This window comes from Eptesicus fuscus, chromosome 5 (assembly GCF_027574615.1).
Source record: "Eptesicus fuscus isolate TK198812 chromosome 5, DD_ASM_mEF_20220401, whole genome shotgun sequence".
In the NCBI taxonomy this organism is placed as follows: Eukaryota; Metazoa; Chordata; class Mammalia; order Chiroptera; family Vespertilionidae; genus Eptesicus; species Eptesicus fuscus.
The window spans coordinates 1,442,152-1,469,646 of NC_072477.1; the positions used below are offsets into that span (position 1 = coordinate 1,442,152).

A 27,495-nucleotide genomic window follows, 5' to 3' on the forward strand; every position below is an offset into this window, starting at 1 on the left:
TTATAGGTTTATACAGCCCAGAATGCCTTACACACAGTAGGAACTGAGTAAATATATGAACAAACAAGTTGTTGTTGAATATGAAAACTTAACAAAAAAATTTAAATTATTATTTTATTAATTGATTTGACAGTGAGAAAGACATCAATTTGTTGTTCCATTTATTTATGCATTCTTCAGCTGATTCCTGTTATATGCCCTGACTGGAGAGTGAACCTGAAATCTTGGTGTACTAAGGAGGACACTTTAACCAACTGAGCTACCTTGCCAGGGCAAAATATTTTATTAAAAAGATAGAAAACAGCACTAGCTGGTTTGCTCAGTGGATAGAGCATCGGCCTACGAACTGAAAGGTCCCAGGTTCGATTCAGGTCAAGGGCACATGCCCGGGTTGCGGGCTCGATCCCCAATGGGGGGCTTGCAGGAAGGAACTGATCAATGATTCTCTCTCATCACTGATGTTTCTCTCTCTCTCTCTCTCTCTCTCTCTCTTCCTTTCTCTCTGAAATCAATAAAAAAATATATATATATTTTTAAAGATAGAAAATATATACACCCCTATATTCACTGAAGCACTATTTACAATAGCCAGAATATGGAAGTAACTTAGATGTCCATCAATAGAAGAATGGATAAAGATGTGATTACACGCATGCACACACGTGCACACACAGGCACTGGAATATTACTCAGCATTAAAAAAGAATGAAATTTGCAACAGCATGGATGGATCTGGAGGGTATTATGCTAAGTGGAAATGAGTCAAACAGAGAAAGACAAATACTGCATGATTTCACTCATATGTGAAACTAAAAAAAAAAAATCAAAACAAGTGAACAAATAAAACCCGACTCATAGAAACAAAGAACAACTGATGGTTGCTGGGGTAGGTGGGTAGGAAGTGAAGGGATGGGGAATACAGTCAGTAATAGGGCGATCACTGCACAGTGGAAGATGGTTACTAGACTTAGTGTGCTAATCACATGGGAAGGTAAAATGGAACCACTATGTTGTACACCTGAAGCTAATACTGATGCCAACTATAGTTTGTGTGTGTGTGTGTGTGTGTGTGTGTGTGTTTTTTAAATATATTTTATTGATTTTTTACAGAGAGGAAGGGAGAGAGATAGAGAGCTAGAAACATCGATGGGAGAGAAACATCTATCAGCTGCCTCCTACACACCTCCTACTAGGGATGTGCCCACAACCAAGGTACATGCCCTTGAACGGAATAGAACCTGGGACCTTTCAGTCCTCAGGCCGATGCTCTATCCACTGAGCCAAACCGGTTAGGGCTGTGTGTGTGTTTTTAATAAAAAAGCCCTTCAGGCAGTTAAAGAAGGAAAAGGGACTAGTTCCAGACCAACCTGTAGACTAACCAAATGAAACACAAAAAGAGGCAACAAATGGGTCAAAAAGGATGAGTATACCCCAGGCAGTCTAAAAACAAGCCACCAAGACACACACACACCAACTATACCTTCTAGTTAATATGCACCTATCTTAAACTAGAGGCCCAGTGCACAGATTCATGCACTGGTGGGGTCCCTCGGCCTGGCCTGCGGGGACTGGGCCAAAACCTATCTCTGGGTCCAGGGTGTGGGTGAAGCAGATTTGGGGCCAACAGTGCCCCAGCAGCAAACTAACCCACGGCCGATTCCACGAGGAATCAGGCTCCCTCCTCTATTGGTCAGAGCGTGTGCCCCCTGATGGTCACTGCGTGTCATAGCTACCGGTGAATGGTTGAACAGTTACTTAAGCTTTTATATCTATACTAGAGGCCCAATGCACGAAATTCATGCATGGGTAGGGTCCCTAGGCCTGGCTGGTGATCAGGGCCAATCGGGGCCTTTCAGCTGCCAACCGGGGCATTCCTTCACCTGGCTGCTGGCTGCCAGCCAGGGCCTTCCTTTGTTCTGTGCCGCTCCCTGGTGGTCAGCGCATGTCATAGTGAGCAGTCGAACTCCCGGTCAGTTGAACTCCCGGGGGGACAATTTGCATATTAGCCTTTTATTATATAGGATATATAAAAGCCTAAGTGACCGTTACAACTAGTCAACTGGTCACTATGATGCGCACTGACCCCCAGGGGGTAGACACTCAATGCAGGAGCTGCCCCCTAGTGGTCAGTGCGCTCCCACAGCCAACCTCCCGCAGCCGAACAACCTCCTGCAGTCCCTCCCCCGGGTCAGCTGGTCCTGATCAGCCCCAATCGGGACTGAGCGAGACGGTCCTGATGGCCCTGATCGTAGGCCAGGGCAAGGGGCCCCAGCCGTGCACGAGTTCGTGCACCAGGCCTCTAGTATATAGATAACTAAGTACACCTACACCAGCATCCTCACCTGGTCGGTTTGTCATTTCTCTTATAAAGTGACTAGAGGCCCAGTGCACGAATTCGTGCACCAGAGGGGTCCCTCGGCCTGGCCTGCGGGATCAGGCCAAAACCGGCTCTCCAACATCCCCCGAGGGGTCTCGGATTTCGAGAGGGTGCAGGCCAGGCTGAAGGACCCCACCGGTACACGATCGGGGTCGGGGAGGCATGAAAGAGGTTGGCCACCAGGGGAGGGACCGCGGGAGGGCTCCAGGGCGTGTCCAACCTGTCTCGCTCAGTCCCAATTGGCCGGACCCCAGAAGCAAGCTAACCTACCAGTCAGAGTGTCATAGTGAGCAGTTAAGCAGCCTTTGCATATCATTAGCATATTATGCTTTGATTGGTTTAACAGACGACCAGACACTTAGCATATTAGGCTTTTATTATATAGGCTTTCTAGAAACTATGGACACCCAGGATGAGGGGAGGGGGGTTACAACAGAAGATGATGATAGAAGGAAACATAAGAGGGAAACTTTGCCATGAACTGGGGAACATAGTTAGCTCTGCTTTGCACCTAAGGTCCGTGACAACAATGCTCTTGCCCCCTCTCGGTGAGGCTGTGCTTCCTACTGTGCACCCTTAGAAAAGAGAACTAGCAAGAAGCACCAGTGAAGAAGAGGGCTTCAGCCAAAGTCTGCCAACAGTGATAAAAAATTTAGTCCCCTTTCCACTCTTAAGATTATTGGTGACCCCAAATGTGGGTTATATCTAGATATTTACCATATTACAAATAAACTGATAAGTGCAGAAATAACTGAACAATTCATTTCAAAATAACATTCAAGAAATGGTGCTGAGAAAAACGGACATCTATATGCAAAAGAGTGAAATTGGATTCTTAGCTAACATCATATACAAAAATTAGCTCAAAGAGGATCAATAATTATAAATGTGAGACCTAAACCTATCAAACTCTTAGAAGAAAACAGGGCAAAAGCTTCACATTAGATTTGGCAATGATTACTTGGATATGACACCAAAGGTACAAGTAACAAAAGGAAACAAAGACAAATTGAACTTGATGAAAAATTTTAAATTTTGTTCATCAAAAGACAATATCCGGCTGAAACCGGTTTGGCTCAGTGGATAGAGCGTCAGCCTGCGGACTGAAAGGTCCCAGGTTCGATTCCGGTCAAGGGCATGTACCTTGGTTGTGGGCACATCCCCAGTGGGAGTGTGCAAGAGGCAGCTGATCGATGTTTCTCTCTCATCGATGTTTCTAGCTCTCTATCCCTCTCCCTTCCTCTCTGTAAAAAATCAATAAAATACATTTTTAAAAAAAAATAATAATAAAAGACAATATCCAGTTCTTTATCACAGCGCTTGGAAGCAGTCGACTACTTCTGGATGAAGCTGAGTATCTCTTTCCTAGCCACTGACTACCAGAAAGTCACTGAAGCAGAAGATAAACACAAACTTCGTACCTTTTATGAAAAGCGTGTGGCACAGAAGTTGGTGCTGACATTCTGGGTGAAGAATGGAAGGCTTATGTGGTTTAACAGTGGTGAGAACTACCAACAAGGTTAGCCCATGAAGAAGGGTGTCTTGACCCATGCCCACCTGCTACGGAAAGGGCATTTCTGTCACAGACCATGGAGAACTGGGTAAAGGAGGCGCAAATCTGTTTGGGGTTGCACTGCAGATGCAATCTCAGTGCTCTCAACCTGGTCACTGTAAAAAGAGGGAAGAAAGATGTTCCTGGTCTCACTGATGTCACTTTGTCTCATCGTCTGAAGCCCAAAAGAGCTGCAGAAGCCTCAAACTTTTCAACCTCTCTACAGAAGATAATGCTCACCAATATGCTGCGAGAAAGCCCCTAAACTAAGAAGGTAAAAAACCTGGACCAAAGCATCCAAGATTCAGCATTTTGTCACTTCATGTGTCCTGCAACACAAAACACTGGCATACTGCTCTGAAGAAACAGAACAGGAAGAGAAACAGGAAAGAGGCCACAGAATATGCCAGTCGCGTAGTTGAGACAATGGAGGACAGTGAAAGACACCTGGAACAGACTGCCAAGAGACATGGGCTGGCTTCTGAGAGATTTTACCTCCAAGTCTGAGTCCAATCAAAAACAAGATTTTTCTAAGAGCAACAAATAAATAAGGTCAGACACAAAAAAAGACAGTATCAGCAGAGTAAAAAGGCAACCCACAGAATGGGAGAAAATATTTGCAAATCATACATCTGGTAAGGGATTAATAACCAGAATATATAGAGAACTTCTAAAACTCAACAACAACCAAAAAGGACCCAATTAAAAACGGGTGAAGATATGCAGAGGTCAATAGGCACATGGAAAAGATGCTCAACATCACTTGTCTTAGGGAAATGCAAATCACAACTGCCAGGTAGGGAACTCTTTCCCCCGCTCCACGTGGAGTCTGTGCTGGGGGAATCTTTCCCCCTCCCCACGTGGAGTCTGTACTTGTTCTTCAATAATTTCCACCTTTGCTGTACAAACAAACAAAAAACTACCAGATAATACTGCACACACATCAGGTTGGCAACTATCAAAAACCCATCAATAAAGTAAGCCTTGGCAAGGATGTGCAGCAAATGGAACACTTGTATACTTTTGGTAAGAATGCAAAATAGTACAGCCATTGTAGAAAACTATATGGAGCTCCTCAAAACACTAAAAACCATTACCATATGATCCAGCAATTCCACTCCCGGCTATAAAGCCCCAAGACGGGAAAGCAGGGAGTTACATCCATATGCACACCCATGATTACAGCAGCATTATTCCCAACAGCTGAGATGTGGAAGTCGCCCACGTTTCCCTGGAGGAGCAAATGGCTAAGCCTAAAGTGGACTTATCCACACAATGGAATATTACTCAGCCTTAAAGAGGAAGAAAATCCTGGCAGATGCTAGAACATCAATGGAACTTTGAGGACATTATGCTAAGTGAAGTAGTCAAGTCACAAAAGGACAAATACAGTATGACTCCACTCATATGAGATACCCAGAGTATTGAAAATCGTAGAGACAGAAAGTAGGTGGCGGGTACCAGGAGCAGGGGGAGGGGGAATGAAGACAGAGTTTCAGGTTTACAAGTTCTGGAGATTAGATGGTGGTGACAGTGATGATTATGCAACATTATGAACCTATTTAATTCCACTGAAATATACCACTTAAAAAGGGTTAAGATTGTAAATTTTGCTATGTGTATTTTTTTTAATCCTCACCCGAGGATATGTTTATTGATTTCAGAGACAGAGAAAAGGAGGGAGTAAAGGAGGGAGAGATCTTCTGAGATCTGGCTTCTTCCCATGACTGGACTTTTGATCACTGGTTTCTTCTGGTTCTGTTCAATATCCACCAAAGATTCTACTCTGATTCTGTTCTTACACAGTTTCATTTTCAAGTAGTGCTATTCAAATAATACCTAAACAGGAGCTCAAATATTTTGCATTTGATTAAATCAAACTGGTCATTTTATCAAAAGCAAGTGTCCTCAATGTGAAACACTGTGTGTGTGTGTGTGTGTGTGTGTGTGTGTGTGTGTGTGTGTGTGTGTGTGTGAGAGAGAGAGAGAGAGAGAGAGAGAGAGAGAGAGAGAGAGAGAGAGAGAGAGAGAGAGACTGAAGCCTCAGGAGGAAGCTCCTAATCCCCTCTTCCTTTCAGCTCCCTGTTGGGATGGCTCAACTACCAAAATAACCTTGGCCCAGAGCTGGGGCCCATAGAACAGCTCAGCCCTTGAGGTCACCAAAACAGGAGGCAACTGTGGTGCATCGCTGCTCAGAAAGATGGAGACTGGAGAAAAGAGCATCCACTCATTCCCAAGGTTGTGGAGATGGTTTTTCGGGGGGTGGGGGTGGGGTGGGGAGTGGCGCACAGCAAAAAGGAGCTCACTACATGAGGAAGAGGAGACTCCCTGCCACGTGTGTGAAGTTCTGGAAATTCCACTGATTCACCCTGATGCCAGACACACAGTGGAAAATTACACAACAGAAATAAGCTCATGCACAACAAGGACTTACCCCCAACATTCCTAAACCAAAAGAGCCCAACAAACCCATAGCACACACCCCTGGAGAAAAACCCTGTCAATTCACTACTGGTCAAAGATCCTCCCAGACAGCTCCAAACAGGCGTTAAAGCAGCCACCACCACTAAAGAGCACGACAAAAAACCCAAGTCCTTCAAGACACAGTAGCCTGGAAGGACTACACACACCTCAGCCTGGGCGGCCATAAAAACACTACGGAGCAGGTAGCTTCCCCGTGGAAATGTACTTCCCAGTCTGGGAGGCGGGGACGCTGAGCTCAGGGTGCCAGCATGACCAGTTCCTGCTGGGGATGCTCCTCTTGGCTTGCACATGGCCGCTTTCTCCATGTGTCCTCACGTGGCGGAGAGAGAGAGCAAGCTCTCCAGTGGGTCCTCTTATAAGGACACAAACCCGATTGGATCAGGGCTCTACCATAACAACCTGTAATCAGGTTAACCTAATCACTTCTACAAAGGCCCATTCTCCAAAACTGCCACACTGGGGTTAAGGCTTTAACATAGGAGTTTTGGGGAACAATTCAGTCCACAGCATAAAGACCAAGCCAAACAACTAGAACAGGCGACTACCAAATAAAATCCAATGTAAAGCCTATCAATACACAACATGGAAGCATGTCACAAGCATAAAGTGGAGTAAAAGTGACAGACACAAAATGATATACTGTATGATTCCATTAGTATAATGTTTTTTTGTTTGTTTTTATTGATTTTTTTACAGAGAGGAAGTGAGAGGGATAGAGAGTTAGAAACATCGATGAGAGAGAAACATTGATCAGCTGCCTCCTGCACAGCTACTACTGGGGATGTGCCCTCAACCAAGGTACATGCCCTTGATGGGAATCGAACCTGGGACCCTTCAGTCCGTAGGCCGACACTCTATCCACTGAGCCAAACCGGTTAGGACCCATTAGTATAATGTTAAAAAAGCAAATCATCCTCTCTGGTGGTAGAAGTCAGGACAGCTATTACCTTGGGGAGGAAGAATAGTGAAAAGATGAGGAGGAGGTAGAAGGAAGGCTGCTGGGGTTCAAGTCATAGCATATTTTTGCCCTTAGTATATTTTGGATCAGGATGACACAAACAAGATTACTTTGTGCTATTTCATCAAGCTGTGCGCTTACGATTTAAGCACCTTTCTAAGATGTTTTATATTTCAATAGAGACTTTATTTTTTAAAAAGTCAGTAATAACTGCCCTCCCTGTGTTGCCCAGTGATTAGAGCATCAGCCTGTGCATCAAACAGTCACAGGTTTGATTCCTGGTCAAGGGCAAGTACCTGGGTTGCAGGTTCACTCCCCGCCCCCAGTCGGGGCATGTGCATGAGGCAACCAATCTGTGTCTCTCTCTCACTTCGATGCTTCCCTTTCCCTCCCCGTCTTCCTTTCCCTCTCCTTTCCTCCTCCCTCCCTTCCCTCTCTGAAAAGCAATGGAACAAAAATATCCTTGGGTGGCCAGGCTGGCTTGGATCAGTGGTTGAGCGTCAAACTATGAACCTGGAGGTCACAGTTCGATTCCCAGTCAGGGCATATGCCCAGGTTGGGGGCTCGATCCCCAGTGTGGGGCGTGCAGGAGGCAGCTAATCCATGATTCTCTCTCATCAATGATCGTTTTATCTCTCTCTTCCTCTCCTTCCTCTCTGAAATCAACAAAAATATATATTAAAAAAACAAAAATCCGCCCTAGCTGGTTTGGCTCAGTGGATAGAGCATTGGCCTTCGGACTGAAGGGTCCCTGGTTCGATTCCAGTCAGGAGCACATGCCCGGGTTGCGGGATTGATCCCCAGTGGGGGGTGTGCAGGAGGCAGCCGATCAATGATTCTCATCATTGATGTTTCTCTCTCTTTTTTCCTCTCTGAAATCAATAAAAATCTATTTTTTTTAAATCCTTTGGTGAGGATTAACAACAACAAAAAAGTCAATGATGACTTTTAAAACCTTAACAAAAAAATCGATAATAGATTTTTAATTTTAAAACTGAAAAATAATTAGTAAAAGCATACTATTAAAGATATAAAATTAAAATGAAAGAATCAGTTTAAAAAGAAAGACTAAAAGTGGCTGCCTTGGAAAATTAGGAAATGGGGGAGGGTACAGGGGACATTATTTTTTTCAACAAGCTGTGACTCTAAAGTACATAATTTATAACAAATAAAAATAACTAAATGAAAAGTTCTTTTATAACCATAATGAGGACATTTGGTTAAAGATGACATACTGATCACATACATTTCTCTGTTCTACCTGACAGCCCAATTAAAGAATAAAGACAGAACAACAAAGAATGACAAAGAGAATGGGAGAGGAGCCATTAGCAGACTAGCAACTTTAAGCCATTTCTGGGAGCTAAAAATCAGAGGCACATGTAGCAGAGCGCACACAAACCTAGAGTGCTCACAGAGGGTACAATACAGGAAAAGCGTAACTGACCGAGAAAGTAACGCTGTGCTGTGTGGTGGAAGGTACCGGTGTACAGGCCAACTTTCTTCCTAGCTACCACAAAGTTAAGCTGGGCACCCTCCACACAGCTCAACCAATGCAGAGAGCTCTCAATTGTGCTTCTTAGAGCTCCACTCTTTTTGTTGTTGTAGTTGTTGTTTTGTTAATCCTCATCTGAGGATATTTTTTCCATTGATTTTTAGAAAGAGTGGAAGGGCGGGGGAGGAAGGGGGGTTAATGAGGGAGTGGAAGGGGGAGGGGAGAATGAGAGAGAGAGAGACTGAGAGAGAGAGAGAGAGAGAGAGGGAGGGAGAGGGAGGGAGAGACATCAATGTGAGAGAAACACATTGATTGGTTGCCTTCCGCACGTACCGATAGGGATCAAACCTGCAACCCAGGTGCACGCCCTTGACTGTGCCCTGGACCGGTAACTGAACCTGAGACCCTGTGGTGCACAAGCCAATCTTTAACCACTGAGCATACCAGCCAGGGCAGTGCTCCACTCTTGAAAACATTAACCGAGAACAAAAAACCATCAAACATTTGAGGAACACCTGTAATTTTTCTACCCTTTTTAAAAATATATATTTTTTTTATTGATGTCAGAGAGGAAGGGAGAGAGAAACATCAATAATGAGAGAGAATCTGTGATTGGCTGCCTCCTGCATGCCCCCTACTGGGGATTAAGCCCGCAACCCAGGCATGTGCCCTTGACCGTACTTGAACCAGGGACCCTTCAGTCCGTAGACTGATGCTCTATCCACTGAGCCAAAAAAGGCTAGGGCTATCCTTTCTATATGTATCCGTTGTTAGAGGAAAACACCAGCAATAATTAAGCCTCTTCTTTGAGAGAGAGAGAGAGAGAGAAGAGAGAGAGAGAGAGAGAGAGAGAGAGAGAGGGAGGGAGGGAAGGAGAGGGGGAGGGAGGGAAGGAGGGAGAGGCGCAGCTGATTCTCGCTATTCATGGATATAATCTTCTATTTATATAAAAGGCTAATATGCAAAGTGTCCTCTCAGAATCTCAACCGGGAGTCTGATCGATCGCTATGACATGTGCTGACCACCAAGGGTTGGCTCGGAACAAAGGCAGGCCCCGATCGGCCCTCATCACAGCCCAGGCCTAGGGACCCTACCCGTGCATGAATTTCATGCACTGGGCCTCTAGTCTATGAAATCACTGTGGACACTGAATTAGCAAATATTGAACCATTGTTCCTTGGGGACATACAGGGAGGACTAGGTTCCTGTGAGCCCTTAGCATATTTTCATCAACTGATCAACACATAACTTTGTTTTACGTGTGTTTTCTATTTAGGACCCCTTAATAGACTTGCACTCTAGCTGGTACTTCAGCCCTACACTTGGGGGGCATTTTAAACAGCAAAATCAGCCCTAGCTGGTTTGCCTCAGTGGATAGCGTGTTGGCCTGCGGACTGATGGGTCCTGGGTTGGATTCCAGTCAAGAGTACATGCCTGGTTTGCAGGCTGGATCTCCAGTAGGGGGTGTACAGGAGACAGCCCACCAATGATTCTCTCTCATCACTGATGTTTCTATCTCTTTTTCCCTCTCCCTTCCTCTCTGAAATCAATATATATATTATTATTGAAAATATATATATATATGTATTATTTTTTTTAAATGGCAAAATCATCAACAAAAAGAACAAAAATGTGAAAAAAAATGGACTAAACAGACCACAGAAAGGGCATTTGTGTAGAGTATGAAGCTGAAACAAAGCAGAGTGTCACCTAGTTGACCTCGACTGGGGAATGCACACCCAGCAGTTGAAACATTTCACTGCTCTGTGTACATCTGTAAATGGCTGCAAAAGCACTCAGTACTGATCTGGGGACTACAAAGACATGTCAGGTAGTGGGTGAGTTTGCAAATATGGAATTTGTGAATAAAGAGATCAACTTTATCTGTTCTGGAGACAGATAATGATGGTAGTTGCATGACAATGCGAATGTACTTAATGCCACTGACCTGTACTCATAAAAATTGTTAAAATGGTAAATTTTATATATTTTTACCACAATTTTTAAAAGTGTCACAATTGTGTAATTGAGAGATTGTCAATTTGTAGGAATTGTGTTTATGTGAGTTTTTCTTTTTCTGCATGTGAACTGTAAAGTCCTGACCTCCGGGTTGTACTAAATGCACTACCACCAACTGTCCTTATGCTTTTCAGTCACATCTGCCATCAGAACACTAAGGCTCTTCCACCCTCTGCCCCCTTCTGACTCTGCCACTGTTAACTTCCAAATGAAGCAAACTATTCTGGGTAGTAATTCTTTTTTGTCAATCACTATAGTTGTTTTGAATAAACATTCGATTAAGCACTGCCCTCCCCACCCCAAGAAATTACTACTTGTTGAGTTTCAATAGACAGAGAATAATACCTGCGAGCACTTGAAAGGGTATTAGAACAATCCTCTCTTTTCCAGCCACGTGTCTGTCTGTGGGAGGTCAGGTTTCTTCACACACTTTAACCAAAACAACATACTGAAGTAGTTTGAATGCAGAAGCAGATATGAAAACCTAGCAAACTTCTATTAAGCAGACATTAAAGAGACTTGCAAATAATTAAAAGTGTTACTCTTCTCAATAATTTGTTTTGAAAAAGAGTCATTTTTCACAAAAATACATTACTTACATTAATATGTAATAGGTTATTTTAAATGAATTAATATATATTTTAAGTTCCTTAGTGTTAACTTCTACTGCAGTATCAATAAATATAACCCATATAAACAAGTTCTCCATTTTTTTAATTCTTCACCTGCAGATATATTTTTATTGATTTTTAGAGAGAGAAGTGGGGGAGGGGGAGGGAAAAAGAGACAGAGAGAGAGAAACATTGACTGGTTGCCTCCTGTACACGCCTCAACCATGGATCGAACCCGCAATCAACTGAGCCACCTGGCCAGGGTGAGAGCCCTCAATTTAAAAAATTTAAAGGAATTCTGAGCAGCCCTAGCCAGTTTGGCTCAATGGTTAAGAGTGTTGGCCCACGGACTGAAAGGTCTTGGGTTCAATTCCAGTCAAGGGCATGTACCTCAGTCAGAGCGGTGTGGGAGGCAACCAATCAATGTGTCTCTCTCACATCAATGTTTCTCTCTCTCTGTCTCTCCCTCTCCCTTCCACTCTCTCTAAAAATTAATGGAAAAATTATTCTCAGGTGAGGATTAACAACAACAGAAAAAGTTTGAGAACTGTTGTTAATCAATGGAGCTGCACAAGACCACTGACATTTAGTTTTAGTGGTTATGCAGCAATAAAATTGTGAGGGGGAAAGCCAGGATACAAAATTGTGACCCAAAGTAGGTATGTTGAGAAAACATACATATAAATATGGAGAATACACAAAGGTAACAATGATATTCAGGGTATTATGACTGGGATTTTTTCCCTCTCAAATCTCCAAACTTTCTCTAAAGCTAATGTATTCTTCACACACTAAAAAAATTGTTGTGACTAAAATGTATAACTATTACCCTAGATCAGTGGTTGGCAAACCGCGGCTCGCGAGCCACATGCGGCTCTTTGGCCCCTTGAGTGTGGCTCTTCCACAAAATACCACGTGTGGGCGCGCACGTTCAATGCGATTAAAACTTCATGGCCCACGCGCAGAAGTCGGTTTTCTGCCTGGGCGAGTCTATTTTGAAGAAGTGGCATTAGAACACTCAAGGGGCCAAAGAGCCACGATTTGCCGACCACTGCCCTAAATGGTTTGGCTCACCGGATAGAGCGTCAGCATGCAGAATGAAAGGTCCCGGGTTCGATTCCGATCAAGAGCACATACTTCGGTTGCAGGCTCGATCCCCGACCCTGGTCAGGGTGCACCCTGGTCAGGGTATGTGCAGGAGGCAACCAATGTGTCTCTCTCACATCAATGTTTCTCTCTCTGTCTCTCCCTCTCCCTTCCACTCTCTCTAAAAGTCAATGGAAAAATATCCTTGGGTGAGGATTAACAAAAATATAAAATAAAATGTATAGCCATTTATGTAAAATCTCAAGAAGTTCAGACATCCCAGGATGAAGAATTATAATTTTATCATTCTTAGAATCAACAACAAATACTTATTGAGCACTAAGAGGCCAAAGGTAAGTGAGGTTCAAGTTCTAATCCTTCCTCTCACCCACTCTGGTGCCTCCTCTAGGGTAGAAAACAGGACACTTGCAGTTAAATGTGGAGGACAGACAGTAAAGGCAGATAGCATAAAAAAGCACAGTAATAAGTTGAGAAGGCAACAGTAGGAAAGATACTTCAATAATTTTCTGAAAGAGACCGCAGAAGAAACGAATAGCCAGAAACAATGTGATCTGCCAGCACAACTCGGAAAGGGTTACAGACTTGGAGGTCCTGGGGAACCAAAGGAGATGTGGGAGCTGATGAGCTAATTCCAAGGTCAAAAGTCTATATCCAGAATGGCTGCTGCTCCCCAAACCAATCAATAACTACCGGTTCTTAAGAGGCTAGAATTGCACTCTGTGGAAAAGATAACAAGGCTCTGGACTCAAGGTCCCAGCAGAGAACAGGAGCGAGGAGATGAAAAAGGCGGAATGAAGTGTCACACTGCCACTTACGGGTGGGACCACCAGCTCCTTCCAAGCAGAATATAGGATCCCTCCCTCCCTCCCTCCCTCCCTCCCTCCCAAGAAATACAGGGGCTTTATTATAATCAGTATTATCCTTGAAGTTTATAATTGATAAGCTCATCCAGGAAAGCATTTTTGCTTTCAATGACCCAGAACCCACACGCACGTGACAGATGCAGCTGAAGTACATGAAGAGTCTTATCTAGAGAAACTGAATGTTCCCAGAGGAGAGAGCCAAAGGCTCGTTAATGAACCTGGGGTCCTCCAATAACAGCATTAAACAACTCCCGACAGGAAAGCTTTGTGGGCAAACATAAACCTACACATGCCAATACAGACAGACAACCAGAGAGTCACAGATTACAAAGAAAGTGTCTGTATGTAAGAGAGACACCAAGAAATAAGCCCAGAAAAAAGAGCAACAATGCAGGGAGCAAAATCTATCTCTGAGAGAGAGAGAGAGAGAGAGAGAGAGAGAGAGAGAATAAATCTGTCACAACACTCAGGGAGTTAGAACCGGATGCTATGAAGACAAATAATCAGAGAACAAGAAAGCTGGGATAAGAGGGAGGCATGGATATGATCATGTAAGACTGGATGATAAAATTAAAGACATCTCCTAGAAAGTAAAATAAAAACACAGAATGGAAAACAGATCAAATAACAACAAAAATCAAGAGTTCCAGTCTCTTGTTAATTACAATTCCAAAATGAAGATTTTTAAATGAGACAACTCTCCAGAAGTGGAAAACAAGAATCTCTCCATTGGAAGGGTCCTACGAGCACCAAGAACAATGAATGAAGACCAACTCCTTGGCACCTCCCTGTGAAATTCCTGAATAGCAAGGATAAATGAGAAGAGTCTAAAAAGTTTCTAGAAACAAACAAAAAGTCACATAAATTAGCCACTTACGTTGCTATACTCTAGTCTTTGGAACTACCAATATCTGAAAACCCTTTGTGATCTTAATTTTTAGTTTTTCACGCTCTAATCACCATCTCCCTTTCCCACTTACTTGCTCTAGGATGCTGAAATCACCAGGAGCTATACTCCATTTGATACCTTTGTAATTAGCTAGTCATAATAATAACAGGAAAGGAGCAGAAGCGGGAGCAGACATTGTAAGCATGGCCATTTTGGAGGAAGCTGCAATTTCACACTCCCCAGGGAACCATGGGTCACTTTCCCTAGATCACTGGGGGAAGGGACTGGACAAAAGGAAGATGGATGCATGTGCAGTAGAGTCAGGGTGACGCAGGGAAGGTGTCTGTCAGTCAAGCCTGGGAACAGAGACCACTGGCTAGAGTGGGCAGGGCCAATGGAGGTCTGTGAAAATCTGGGGATACATAATCCCAAAATAAAAGAAATTCTCGCTCTTCTTGGCTCTTGGCGATCTCTTGGCTGTCTGGCTCATTTGGCTTTGTTCCTGCTTCCTTGCATTCGCCCATGTCCCCTCCATAGCCATGTGGCCCTGAGGATGGATCCTACACGCACTGAACTGATGAGCTACAGTACGGAACACAAACCAAGCTAGCGTGAAGTTGGATTGGACTGTCCCAATACGGGATGGAAACTCTGGGCAACGGCTTTAACCCTAGCTCTGCTGAAGTCACAGCTACACTTCTTCCGTGGTGGGACCGAGGGAAATGGGACCTTGGAAACGTAGGGGTGCAATTCCACAGAAACAAAGCTTTCCGCATTATCTCATTCTCTGGTGTGAATCTCAGAAAATTCCTTTTCTTATGATAACGCAAGAACCCACTCCCACCAGCAACTGGTGGGGACAAGAAGAGCTCCCCATAACACATTGATCTCACCACCTTCCTATAGACAAAAATAATAACCAGTGTTAGCAAGAGTGTAGAAAAATAAACACCCTTATTCATTTTGGTAGGTTAATAAAATAATATGGCATTTTCTCAAAACCAAACACCTACTACAATGCTAAACATTAATCCCCTTTGACCCAGGATTTCCACTCCTAGGAATTTATCCTACAAAAACACTCTTAACAAGGGTGCAGAGAGTTATCTATAATAATAAAAGCATAATATGCTAACTAGACCAGACAGCTGAACGACCTTCCGGACGTCATTCCGGGCGTCCTTCCAGACGAAGCCGCCACCGCGGCGGGGGCAAAGGCAGAGGCGGTTAGGGGTGATCAGCCAGGCAGGCAGATTGGTTAGGGGTGATCAGGCAGGTGAGTAGTTAGGGGTGATCAGGCAGGCAGAGGGGTTAGGGGTGATCAGGAAGGCAGGATAGAAAGTGAGGAGGGAGTTAATTTAGTAGTTCTGATAGAAGTATTTTTGATAAATATGCAAAGTGGTTGAGCAGAAAGCTGATATCACACCAGGCAGGAAAGCACATGCCTTCCTCCACCACAGCCCATCAAACATAAGCTATGAGGAAAGTATTAGGGAAGATGAAGCAACTTCTTGAGGATAAATTTATAACAAAACAGCACTATTGATTTGCAAGTATCATGTGTTTACTTTACATGACATTTAAAACTATTTTTACTATGTGGCAGATATTACTAAAAAAGAACAAAACACTACCCATTTTTAAAGGCGAAAGATTAAACAATCAATATACTATATACTACCATCTAAAGAAATGGGAAAGCAAAAGAATTCCCAGATAATGTTTCTTGTTCTTTAAAAAAATTGTTTAATTAGCTTAGAAAGGAGCCCAAATCTATCTGCTCTCTTCCTCTTTCTCTCATGTGGAACTAATCAGAGCAAGTGTAACAGAAATTAAGCATAATCTCATTTACCTCTCTGCCTGTAAGGATGTGTCTTGCCAATTTCACTTTTGCAAAATTCCCTTTGCCGATTGTTTTCAACAGTCTGTAGTTTCCGATGTGAGGCTGTTCGTCTGCACAGGAAGCTATAGAGTTTCTACACCGAGCTCCAGAGCGCCCGGTGCGGGAGGTCACTTCTTGCCGACCATCTCCATGTGACGTGTGCTACAATACAATATACACAAACAAAGGTAAGAATAGGGGAACACACAGTTACCTACCAAGTTGTAAATGCCTCTAGCTGAAGAAACAAAACATTACTACTTTAATTTTAATCCTAATGCATATACCACTTTGAAGAAATTTTCCCACGTGTCTATGTTGTTGTTTTTACATTTTTATTGATTTCAGAGAGGAGAGAGAGAGATAGAAACATCAATGAGAGAGAATCATTGATCGGCTGCCTCCTGCACGCCCCCTACTGGGGATCGAGCCTGCAACCCAGGCATGTGCCCTTGACTGGAATCGAACCTGGGACCCTTCATTCTGCAGGCCAACGCTCTATCCACTGAGCCAAACCAGCTAGGGCCACATGTCTATATTTGTATTATACATATGTCTTAGGTAAAACAAAAGTTTATAAACTAGTTAAAAATCTAAGCAATTTGTAACAATGTTCCTGTAACAAAAAGGATTCTAATTTCCAAATAAGAATGTAGGGAAAATAGCCTATTTATAAATGAGGTCTTGTTGATCAAAGAAAAGATTAAAGCAACAACTAAAATATGCCACTAAACATTTTAACAAATAATTTTGAATTCTTGTACCATTAGTCAATTATTTCATACATGAATTTTTTTTCTCCCTAAGGAGCCAATAATCAAAGCAAGGACACAAAAATGTTACATAATTCTTCGGTAGTCATTTTATAACATTTTGTGGCAGCACCAATCACATAACAGGTACTGAGCCGATGAATTTAATTCTTAAAGGTAAAGGAGTCCTGATCCTTCTCCCTCCCATGGAATGGAGCCGATAACCATTTCATCTACCAAGAAAACTAGAATATGTACCCTGCTACTAAAATGCAGAATCAAGCCAAAAACGGGATTAACAAATTTGTAAAGTATTCATTTCAAACTAAAACTTCTCTTTAATGCAAAACTTTTAAATTGCCATTATTAGGAAAAAAATCAAACACTGTAGTTACCTACTCAATATCCATTCCTTCCTCCTTCCTTTCTAAGAGAAGCTGGGTATATTTGGGGAGGCAACATGACCAGCTAAATACTTGTTTTCCCAAACTTCCCTGCAGCTAGAGGTAACATATGGCTTAGTTCTAGCCAGTTCTCAATAGTGAGAGGTTCTGGGAAAGAAAAGACAAAAATGTTTTCTAAAACCACCAGATCCAATGTTACTGAACTGCTGAACCGAAGATTAGAAGCTGCCTAGATTTCTTTTGTGAGAAAAACAAACCCCTATTAGGTTAGGTTTTGTTACTTTCAGCCAAAGCACTACTTACAGGATCCAGGTTCATATCAATACAAATGTAAGAAGCAATAAGAAAATGAATGGGCCCTAACCGGTTTGGCTCAGTGGATAAAGCATCAGCCTGCGGACTGAATGGTCCCAGGTTCGATTCCGGTAAAGGGCATGTACCTTGGTCGCGGGCACATCCCCAGTAGGAGGTGTGCAGGAGGCAGCTGATTGATGTTTCTCTCCCATCAATGTTTCTAACTCTCTATCCCTCTCCCTTCCTCTCTTTAAAAATATCAATGAAATATATTTAAAAAAGAAAAAGAAAATGAATGGGAAATGCACTCATTTTATGTTATACTAGAGGCCTGGTGCACAAAATTCATGCACTCGGGGTGGGGGGGTCCCCTCAGCCTGGCCTGCGCCCTCTTGCAGTCCGGGAGCCCTCAGGGGATGTCCGACTAATGGCGGGGGAGCAGGCCTAAGCCAGCAGTCGGACATCCTTAGCATTGCTGTGGAAGTGGGAGAGGCTCCCGCCACCACCACTGCGCTTGCCAGCCATGAGCCTGGCTCAGGTCTTCTGGCTGAGCTGCACTCCCCCTGTGGGAGCACACAGACCACCAGGGGGCAGCTCCGGCATTGAGCGTCTGCCCCCTGGTGGTCAGTGCCTGTCATAGCAACCAGTCATTCCACCATTTGGTCAATTTGCATATTAGCCTTTTATTATATAGGATGTATTAGTTCATTTAAAAATTTTGTCCTGCCCTAGCTGGTTTGGCTCAGTGGATAAGAGCATCGGCCTGTGGAATAAAGGGTTCAGGGCACATGTCGGGGTTGTGGGTTCCATCCCCAGTAGGTGGTGTGCAGGAGGCAGCTGATCAATGATTCTCTCTCATCATTGATGTTTCTATCCCTCTCTCCCTCTCCCTTCCTCTCTGAAACCAATAAATATATATATTTATAAAATTTGTCCATATATACAGCCATAGAATATAAATCATCATAACCACAAGGCACAAATGAGAATATATACCTTAGATACACACAACATTAACATAATAAATATGGTTCCAAGTTTGCCCTTATATCTTGGTAAAGTACCAAGTTAAAATGTAAGATTACTTAAGAAATCGAGTTTACAATGGGTGGGGAAAAATTAACCAAAGAACTTGTATGCATATATGCATAACCTATGGACACAAACAATAGTGTGGTGAAGGCGTGGGAGGGGGCGGGGAGTGGGGAGTTGTGGGGGCAGGAGGATAGAAGGAGTCAATGGGGGGAAATGGGGACATATGTAGTACTTTCAACAACAAAGATTCAAAAAAAATTTTTTAATTGATTTCAGAAAGGAAGGGAGAGGGAGAAAGAAATAGAAACATCAATGGTGAGAATCATTGATTGGCTGCCTCCTGCACACCCCCACTGGGGACTGAGCCCGCAACCCCAGCATGTGCCCTTGACCGGAATCGAACCGGAGACCCTTCAGTCCGCAGGCTGACATTCTATCCACTGAGCCAAACCCGGCTAGGGCAACAATAAAGATTTTTAGAACATAAAATAGGGTTTACAACTTTACACTATGTTTCAATTATGCCTCAACAGAGCTTGGTCCCTTCTATACAATATAAAACACAAGACATGCATACATCCTTTCTAATCCTTAAAATAACAAGCCACCTCCTTAACATATGGGCAGGTTTTTCAATGTGTTAAAAAAATCTACAAAGCCAAATTGTGACAATAAAGGCCTGTTCCCCAAGTATTTGGTAACTCAGAGATATTCACAAATTGGTTTTCACTTTTGAAAGCAGCTAAGCAATTATTTCATTCACTGCAGAAAATATACAGTAAGATTCAATAACGTGTGATTTAAAAAAACTCTTAGCAAAATAGGATCTTAGAACAGAACTTCCTTAATTTGATAAAAATCAGAGACCAAAAACCTTCAGCAAATATTACACTAAATGGAGAAACTTTAGAATCATTTAAGATCAGAAATAAGACAAAGCTGCTTTAAAAAAAAAAAAAAAAAGCTGCTTAACATAATACTGGAGGTCATGGTCACCACTTTAAGGAAAGGAAGTTTTAAGATGTAAGATCAAAGAAGAGAGATAAAAATATCAGTATTTGTACATGATATATCTACCTACAAACCAACAGAATTAAAAATACCTTTGAAACTCATGAGAGTTTGGCAAGGTACAAGATCAACCTGTGACATTCTCTACACCACCACTGACGAAATTTAATTAAAAGTAACCACTCAAAACAGCAGTCCCTCTTATCCAGTTTCACTTTCCACAGTTTCAGTTACCCAGGGTCCACAGTAAATTTAAAAATTCCAAAACATAAACAACCCATAGTTTCAAATTGTGCAGCATTCTGAGGAGTGATGAAACCTTACACCATCCGCTCTGCTGTGCCTGGGATGTGAATCATCCCTTTACCCAGTGTCTCCACATACATACTAGTATATGCACCTGGCCCCATTAGTTAGTAGAGTTGTCCCAATAATCAGATCAACTATTGCATTATCACAATACTTGTGTTCAAGTAGCCCTACTACTACTCCAGTGAACATATGAATCATAAGCAAAACAACCTTTCTGCTGATATGGAGAAAGTTTTAGTGGCATGGATATAAGATCAAACAAGTCACAACATTCCTTTAAACCAAAGCCCAATCCAGAGCAAGGCTCTAATTCTCTTCAACTCTATGAAGGCTGAGACAAGTGAGGAGGCTGCAGAAGAAAAATGTGAAGCTGGCAGAGGTTGGTTCGTGAGGTTTAAGAAGCCACTTTCATAACATAAAAGTGCAAGGTAAAGCAGCAAGTGGTGATATAGAGACTGCAGCAAATTATCCAGAACAGCTAGTTAAAATAATCAATAAAGGTGGCTACTCTCAACAACAGATTTTCAATGTAGACAAAACTGCCTTTTATTGGAAGAAGATGCCAGCTAGGACTTTCATAGCCAGAGAGAATTCAATGCCTGGCTTCAAAGCTTCAAAGGACATGACTCTTGCTAGGGGCTCATGCACTTGTGACTTTAAGTTGAAGCCAATGCTCACTTACCACTCAAAAAGTCCTAAGGTGCCCGGCTGGTGTGGCTCACTGGTTGAGCCGTGACCTATGAACCAGGAGGTCATGGTTTGATTACCCGTCAGGTACATGCCTGGGTTGCAGGCTCGATCCCTAATAGGGGGTGTGCAGGAGGCAGCCGATCCATGATTCTCTCTCATCACTGATGTTTCTCTCTCTCTCTCCTCTCTCTCTCTCTCTCTCTCTCTCTCTCTCTCTCTACCTCTACCTCTACCTCTCACTTACTCTCTCTGAAATCAATAAAAATACATTTAAAAAATAAAATCAATAAAAATAAAAAAGAGGTAAGGTCCATGTCCCTTCTGCTTGAATCTGGGTGTTTGAGACTGCTTTAACCAAGAGAAAACGGCAGAAGTGATTTTATGTGATTTCTTTTTTTTAATATATTTTTTTTATTGAGGTATTATATGTGTACATATCTTACCATTACCACCCCCCCCCCCCCCCGATTTTATGTGATTTCTGAAAAGGCAGGCAGCTCTGTCTTGGTTGCTGAGATGCCGAGCCTCCTCAAAAGAAGTCCAAGCACACTGAGACCGCCATGCTGGAGAGGCCCATGCAGCACTCTAGCTTAGAGTTCCAGCTGAGCCGAGCTTCTAACCATACCTTCCAAGGTGCCAGATATGGGAATGAAGAAGCAGTCAAGGATGTGGCTCTTACAGCCCAGGTGTTCACATCCCCCCTAACCTTTCAAGATCTCCCCAAACTGAAGTCCCAAACACAGTGGAACAGAGATAAGCCATCCATCCCTGAATCTGTGCGCATAAGATGGTTGTTGTTTTACACTACAAGTTCTGGAGTGGTTTGTTCCACAGCAATAATAAGGAGAATCACTATACAGTAAGTAGGAAATAAATGCTAAGAACCTATGTTAATAGAAATGAGAAGAAGAAAAAAAACCCAGAATACATTACCATAGTATGTGGAAGGTTCTTTATCATCGAATATCTTTAACATCTAGATCACAACCTTCTTTTAAGAGAAGACATAAACAACTTTAGTCCACTGCACTAATACAGCTAACACGTGACCATGGGCAGGCATACCAAGCAGGCCTCGGCTAGGCAAAGGAGTAGGCAAGCAAAGGAGAACAAGGAAAAGAGGTGGAGTTAGCTTGTGAACAGAAAGTCATCAAAACACATCAAATGTTCAATAACAAAAGCTGCTTGCTCCAGTTTAAATTATTCTTCTGGATGGAGAATACGAAGTCTAAAGACAGAAGGCTGAGTTAGGAAATGGCTCTAGGTCTACTCCTCTCCAGGATTCTCATTCTAGAATCTGCAATCGTAGTCAATGAAATCATAAAGGTACTGACTGGCCCTGACCGGTTTGGCTCAGGGATAGAGCATCGGCCTGCGGACTCAAGGGTCCCAGGTTCGATTCCAGTCAAGGGCATGTACCTTGGTTGCGGGCATATCCCCAGTGGGGGGTATGCAGGAGGCAGCTGATTGATGTTTCTCTCTCATCGATGTTTCTAACTCTATCCCTCTCCCTTCCTCTCTATAAAAAATCAATAAAATGTATTTAAAAAAAATAAAAAAATAAAAAAATAAAGGTACTGACTGCATAAAGAATAGGGTTATAGCCCAGCTGGTGTGGCTCAGTGGTTGAGTGTCGACCCATGCACCAAAAGGTCACTGGTTTGATTCCTGGTGGGGACACATGCCCAGGTTGTGGGGTCAATTCCCAGTGTAGGGCATACAGGAGGCAGCCAATCAATGTTTCTCTCATCAATGTTTCTATCTCTCTATCCTTCCCCCTCCCTCAAAGGGTATTCCCTCTCTCTCTCTCAAGTCAATAAAAACGGCCCTAACAGGTTTGGCAAAGTGGATAGCGCATCAGCCTGCAGACCAAAGGGTCCCGGGTTCGATTCCAGTCAAGGACACATACCTCGGTTGCAGGCTCCTCCCTGACCCAGGTCAGGGCTTGTGCAGGAGGCAACCAATTGATGTGTTTCTCTCACATCGATGTTTCTGTCTTTGCCTCTCTCTCTTCTACTCTCCCTAAAAATAAAAATAAAAAATCAGTGGAAAAATATCCTCAGATGAGGATTACAAAAAAAAATGCTTTTAATAAATAAAAATAATGTATTAAAAAATAGGGTTACATAAAATTCTGAAATAAAAACCTTTGGGTTCAGTTTATTCGAATTTCATATTAAATTCTACCAATACAGATTTTCATGTAAAATGTCTGTAATACAGCCAAAACCAGTTTGGCTCAGTGGATAGAGCGTCAGCCTGCGAACTGAAAGGTTCCAGGTTCGATTCCGGTCAAGGGCACGTACCTTGGTTGCGGGCACATCCCCAGTAGGGGGCGTGCAGGAGGCAGCTGATGGATGTTTCTGTCTATCTCTCTCCCTTTCTCTCTATAAAAATCAATAAAATAAAAAATAAAAATAAAAAAATGTCCGTAATACAAACCCCACAACACTTAGCTTCCACTCCAAAGCAAATGCCTAACTACTAGTAAGAAATACAAAATAGCTTCTTTGTTCAAGCTGCAACTATGAATGCTTCAAGATTCCACTTAACCAACAGAAATAATGCCTTATCTAGTCTACATAAGATTATATAAGACTAACCATGGCTGAGCAGCTCGGGTGGCTAAAATGCAGGGCTAAAAAACTCTAGCTTAAAGGAAAAGTTGGACTCCCCCCTAAAAAGCTCTCTTCTTCCAGTGACCTCGCAATTACTATACAGGCAGGTGCAGATGCACAAACCCCTTGCAGACCAACTCCAAGCACATACTTTAAATTCTTGTGTAAGATAACATTAAAACTAGGAGATTCCCAGGGAAGAGATGTGTTTTCTCCTTCAGGTTTAACTTGAAAGTTTAAAGTGGATGTGAGACAAGTGAATTTGTTTTAATTCTCCCAGTGGTCATCAGAAGAGGCTGCATTCCCTGACCCTTACTCCAGCTTGGGAACAAATTCCAGATAATTTGACTACACCAAGAATTCTCTTTGAAATTAAAGATAACAGATACTATTTTATATTAAACTGTGTATAAGTCTCATAAGTAATTACAATATAATCATGTGCTACACAAATAATCAAAATGGCTAATATTCTACTCACTACAAATTTCCACCTACACCAAATTTACATACAGAAGAAATGAAGCTGACCCTCAACTTGAAGTCTGTAAGATCTTTCCCAAACACTGACCAAATAAAAATGTTAATTCTTGGCCCCAGCTGGGTGGCTCAGTTGGCTGGAGTATTGTCCCATACACCAAAAAGGTTGCAGGCTGGCCTAACCCGTTAGGCTCAGTGGATAGAACGTCGGCCTGTGGACTGAAGGGTCCCAGGTTTGATTCCGGTCAAGGGCATGTACCTTGGTTGCGGGCACATCCCCAGTGGGAGGTGTGCAGGAGGCAGCTGATCGATGTTTCTCTCTCATCAATGTTTCTAACTCTCTATCACTCTCCCTTCCTCTCTGTAAGAAAATCAATAAAATATATATATATTTTAAAAAGGTTGCAGGCTGATTCCTGGTCAGGGCACATACCTAGACTGCAGATTCGATCCCCAGTTGGGAACGAGTACGGAGGCAACCAATTAATATTTCCCTTCCCACCTCCCCCTTTTCTCTGCCTTCCTCTCGCTCTAAAATCAATCAACAGCCCTAGCCAGTTTGGCTCAGTGGATAGAGCATCGGCCCTCAGGCTGAAGGGTCCCAGGTTCGATTTCGGACCAGGGCACATACCTTGGTTGCAGGCTTAATCCCTGGCCCTGATCGGGGTACATTCGGGAGGCAATTAATTGATGTGTCTCTTTCACATAGATGTTTCTCTCTATCTCTTCCCCTCCCTTCCACTCAGTCTAAAAATCAATGGAGCCCAGCCAGTGTGGCTCAGTAGCTGAGTGTAGACCTATGAACCAGGAGATCACGATTTAATTCCTGGTCAGGGACATGGCTGGGTTGCAGACTCAATCCCCAGTGTAGGGTCAATGTAGGAGGCAGCCGATCAATGATTTTCTCTCATCACTGATGTTTCTATCTCACTCTCCCTTCCTCCCTAAAATCAATAAAAATATATATGTTTTTAAAAAGCAGATTAAATGAAATAATAGATATTTTAAATGAAATACTATATGAAGTATTTAGTACTACTGCCTGATGTAAGTAAACTAAGTGACCAACAAAGAGTAACTATTTTTATTCTCCACAACCACACTTTCTTACAAAGAACCAATTTTAAAAAATCATGGAATCAGAAAATTTTATTGCCTCTACTGGAAATCTTTCTATAGTCACAAACTAATCTAAAAGAGTATGTTTAATTGGCAAGCCTTCACTGAATACTAAGGCAGCAATTCTTAAAGTGTAGTTTCTGGACCTGTAGCATCTACTTCACCTAGAACTTGTTAGAAATGAAAATTCAAGCCCTAGCTGATTTTGATCAGTGGTTAGGGTGTTGGCCCGCAAACTGAAGGGTCTCAGGTTTGATTCCTGTCAAGGGTACGTACCTAATCGGTATGTCTCTTTCATATCAATGTTTATCTCTCTCTATCTCTACCCCTCCCTTCCATTCTCTCTAAAAATTAATAGAAAAAATATCCTTGGGTGAGGATTAACAAAAGAAAAAAAAAAAAGAAATGAAAACTCAAGGGCCCAAAAGTAGAATCAAGGTCTGGGGTGGGGTCCAGCAATCAGTACCTTAACAAGCCCTCCAGGTGATTCTGGTGTTTGCTCCAGTTTGAGAGTTTAGCTGAGGGTACCTTGATCAACAGGAACTGGAAGTCCGAAAGAGCAATATGATTCCTAGGTATATCCTCTATGGCACAGTGTAATACACAGAGTAGGTACTCAAATTTGAACAGGTTAATAGTAATCTCATATAACCAATAGCTGGCTAGACAATAACACCATCAGTTTACCTATTTCACAGAGATAAGAAATTATGATGATTGTTTGTATTAATTAATAATAAGTACATGGTGCACACACTGGGAGCTGTTAAATAATTGGCAAAGCCCTTGGGTACTTTGGCAAATAACCCATGCTTACTAAGTGTCACACACTTTGAAACTTAAGTGAAAAATACATTTCTAGTTTTACCAGTATACAAACAGGATTTGTCCATGGGCCTATACAAACCAACTGTAGAACATAAATTAAAATGCAAACTTTTTACTGACGTTAAAAAGCATCTTATTTCAGCCTGGCCAGTGTGGCTCAATGGTTGAATGTCAACCCAGGAACCAAGAGGTCATATGACGCTTTGATTCCCAGTCAGGGCACATGCCCAGGTTGTGGGTTCTATCCCCAGGAGGGGCCTAAAGGAGGCAGCCTAATTTCTCTCTATACCTTTCCCTTCTTCTCTTAAAAAAAAAAAAAATCAACAAAAATTTTTAAAGAACATCTTATTTCACATCTTAGCCAACTGTAATTGATGGACCAAATATGGATTCTAATTTGAACAGTGTTTACAAAGTAGACAATTGAGGAAATTCGAACACTGACTAGATATTCAATATTAAGAAATTATGATAACTGGATTATGATTACTTTTTAAAAATAAGCTTTATTTCTTCTAAAAGCTTTAGAGATGAAATTATAAAATGTATTGAATTTGCTTCTTGGGGAGAGAACAAATGAAATTAAGGCTTGCATTGATGCCCTGGCTGGTTTGGCTCAGTGGATAGAGCATCGGCCTGCAGACTGAAGGGTCCCAGGTTCAATTTAGGTCAAGGGAACCTGCCCCGTTGCAGGCTCAATCCCCAGTTGGCAGGAGGCAGCCAACCAATGATTCTCTCTCATCATTGATGTTTTTATCTCTCTATCCCTCTCCCTCTCTGAAATCAATAAATATATATATATATATATATATATATATATATACATATTTTTTTTTTTTTTTAAAGACTGGCCATTGAGCTGTTGAGTACATGGGGGGCTAACTACATACCAGCGTTTCTCAATCCTGGCACTACTGACATTTTGGGCCAGGGAGTTCTTAGAGAGAAGGGGTACCATCTTGTGTATTGTAAAATGTTTAGCAGCATTCCTGGTTACTAGCACCCTCTGCAGGGTGACAACTACGAGTGCCTCCAGACACTGCCAAACGTCCACTGGAGGGCCAAACTGTCCCCAGAAGACAATCACTGACAAATACTTATTAAACTTTCTCTACTTACTTGTTTGAAATTTTTCATAACAAAACTTTTTTCCCCATTCTCACTGGAGGATATGTTTTTATTAATTTTAGAGAGAGAAAGGGAGAGGGAGAGAAAAACATTAATGAGTTGCCTCCCAAACTCAGATGAGGAATCGAACCCCCAACCTGACCTAGAATCAAACCTAGAATACAATTTCAGTGTATGCGACAATGCCCCAACCAACTGAGCAACACCAGCCAGGGCAACAAAACACTTTTAAGTCTTAATTATACTCTGTATTGGTACAACTATATCTTCCTAGTTGAGTAATCTATCTATCTATCTATCTATCTATCTATCTATCTCTATATAAAAGGCTAATATGCAAAGTGTCCCCTCAGGAGTTTGACTGGGAGACTGGAATTTGATCAGTTGCTATGACGTGTGCTGACTACCAGGGGGCGGCCAAAACGAAGGAAGGCCCCAGCAGGCAGCTGGCAAAGGAAGGCCCCGATTGGCCCTGATAGCCGGCCAGGCCTAGGAACCCTACCTGTGCATGAATTTCGTGCACCGGGCCTCTAGTCAGTACATAAGCTTTTGGGAAATAGCCTGATACACAACAAAGCAGAGGGGAC

General features: G+C 42.6%; 1 protein-coding gene across 7 annotated transcripts in view; it reads right to left on the minus strand.

Moving 5' to 3' along the window:
- MARK3 (microtubule affinity regulating kinase 3) overlaps positions 1-27,495 on the minus strand; it is a 91,941-nt gene that overhangs the window by 60,055 nt on the left and 4,391 nt on the right. For 4 of the 7 annotated variants that reach the window (XM_028135619.2, XM_008158818.3, XM_028135615.2 and 1 more), the window contains exon 2: positions 16,208-16,399. The exons of 1 other annotated variant lie outside the window; for it this stretch is intronic. In XM_028135619.2, the coding sequence (XP_027991420.1) occupies positions 16,208-16,399 (192 nt within the window). Of the gene's footprint in view, positions 1-11,230; positions 11,248-16,207; positions 16,400-21,668; positions 21,748-27,495 lie in introns of those variants that run through there. 2 more of the 7 variants (XM_054715713.1, XM_054715714.1) reach the window with 2 other exon arrangements.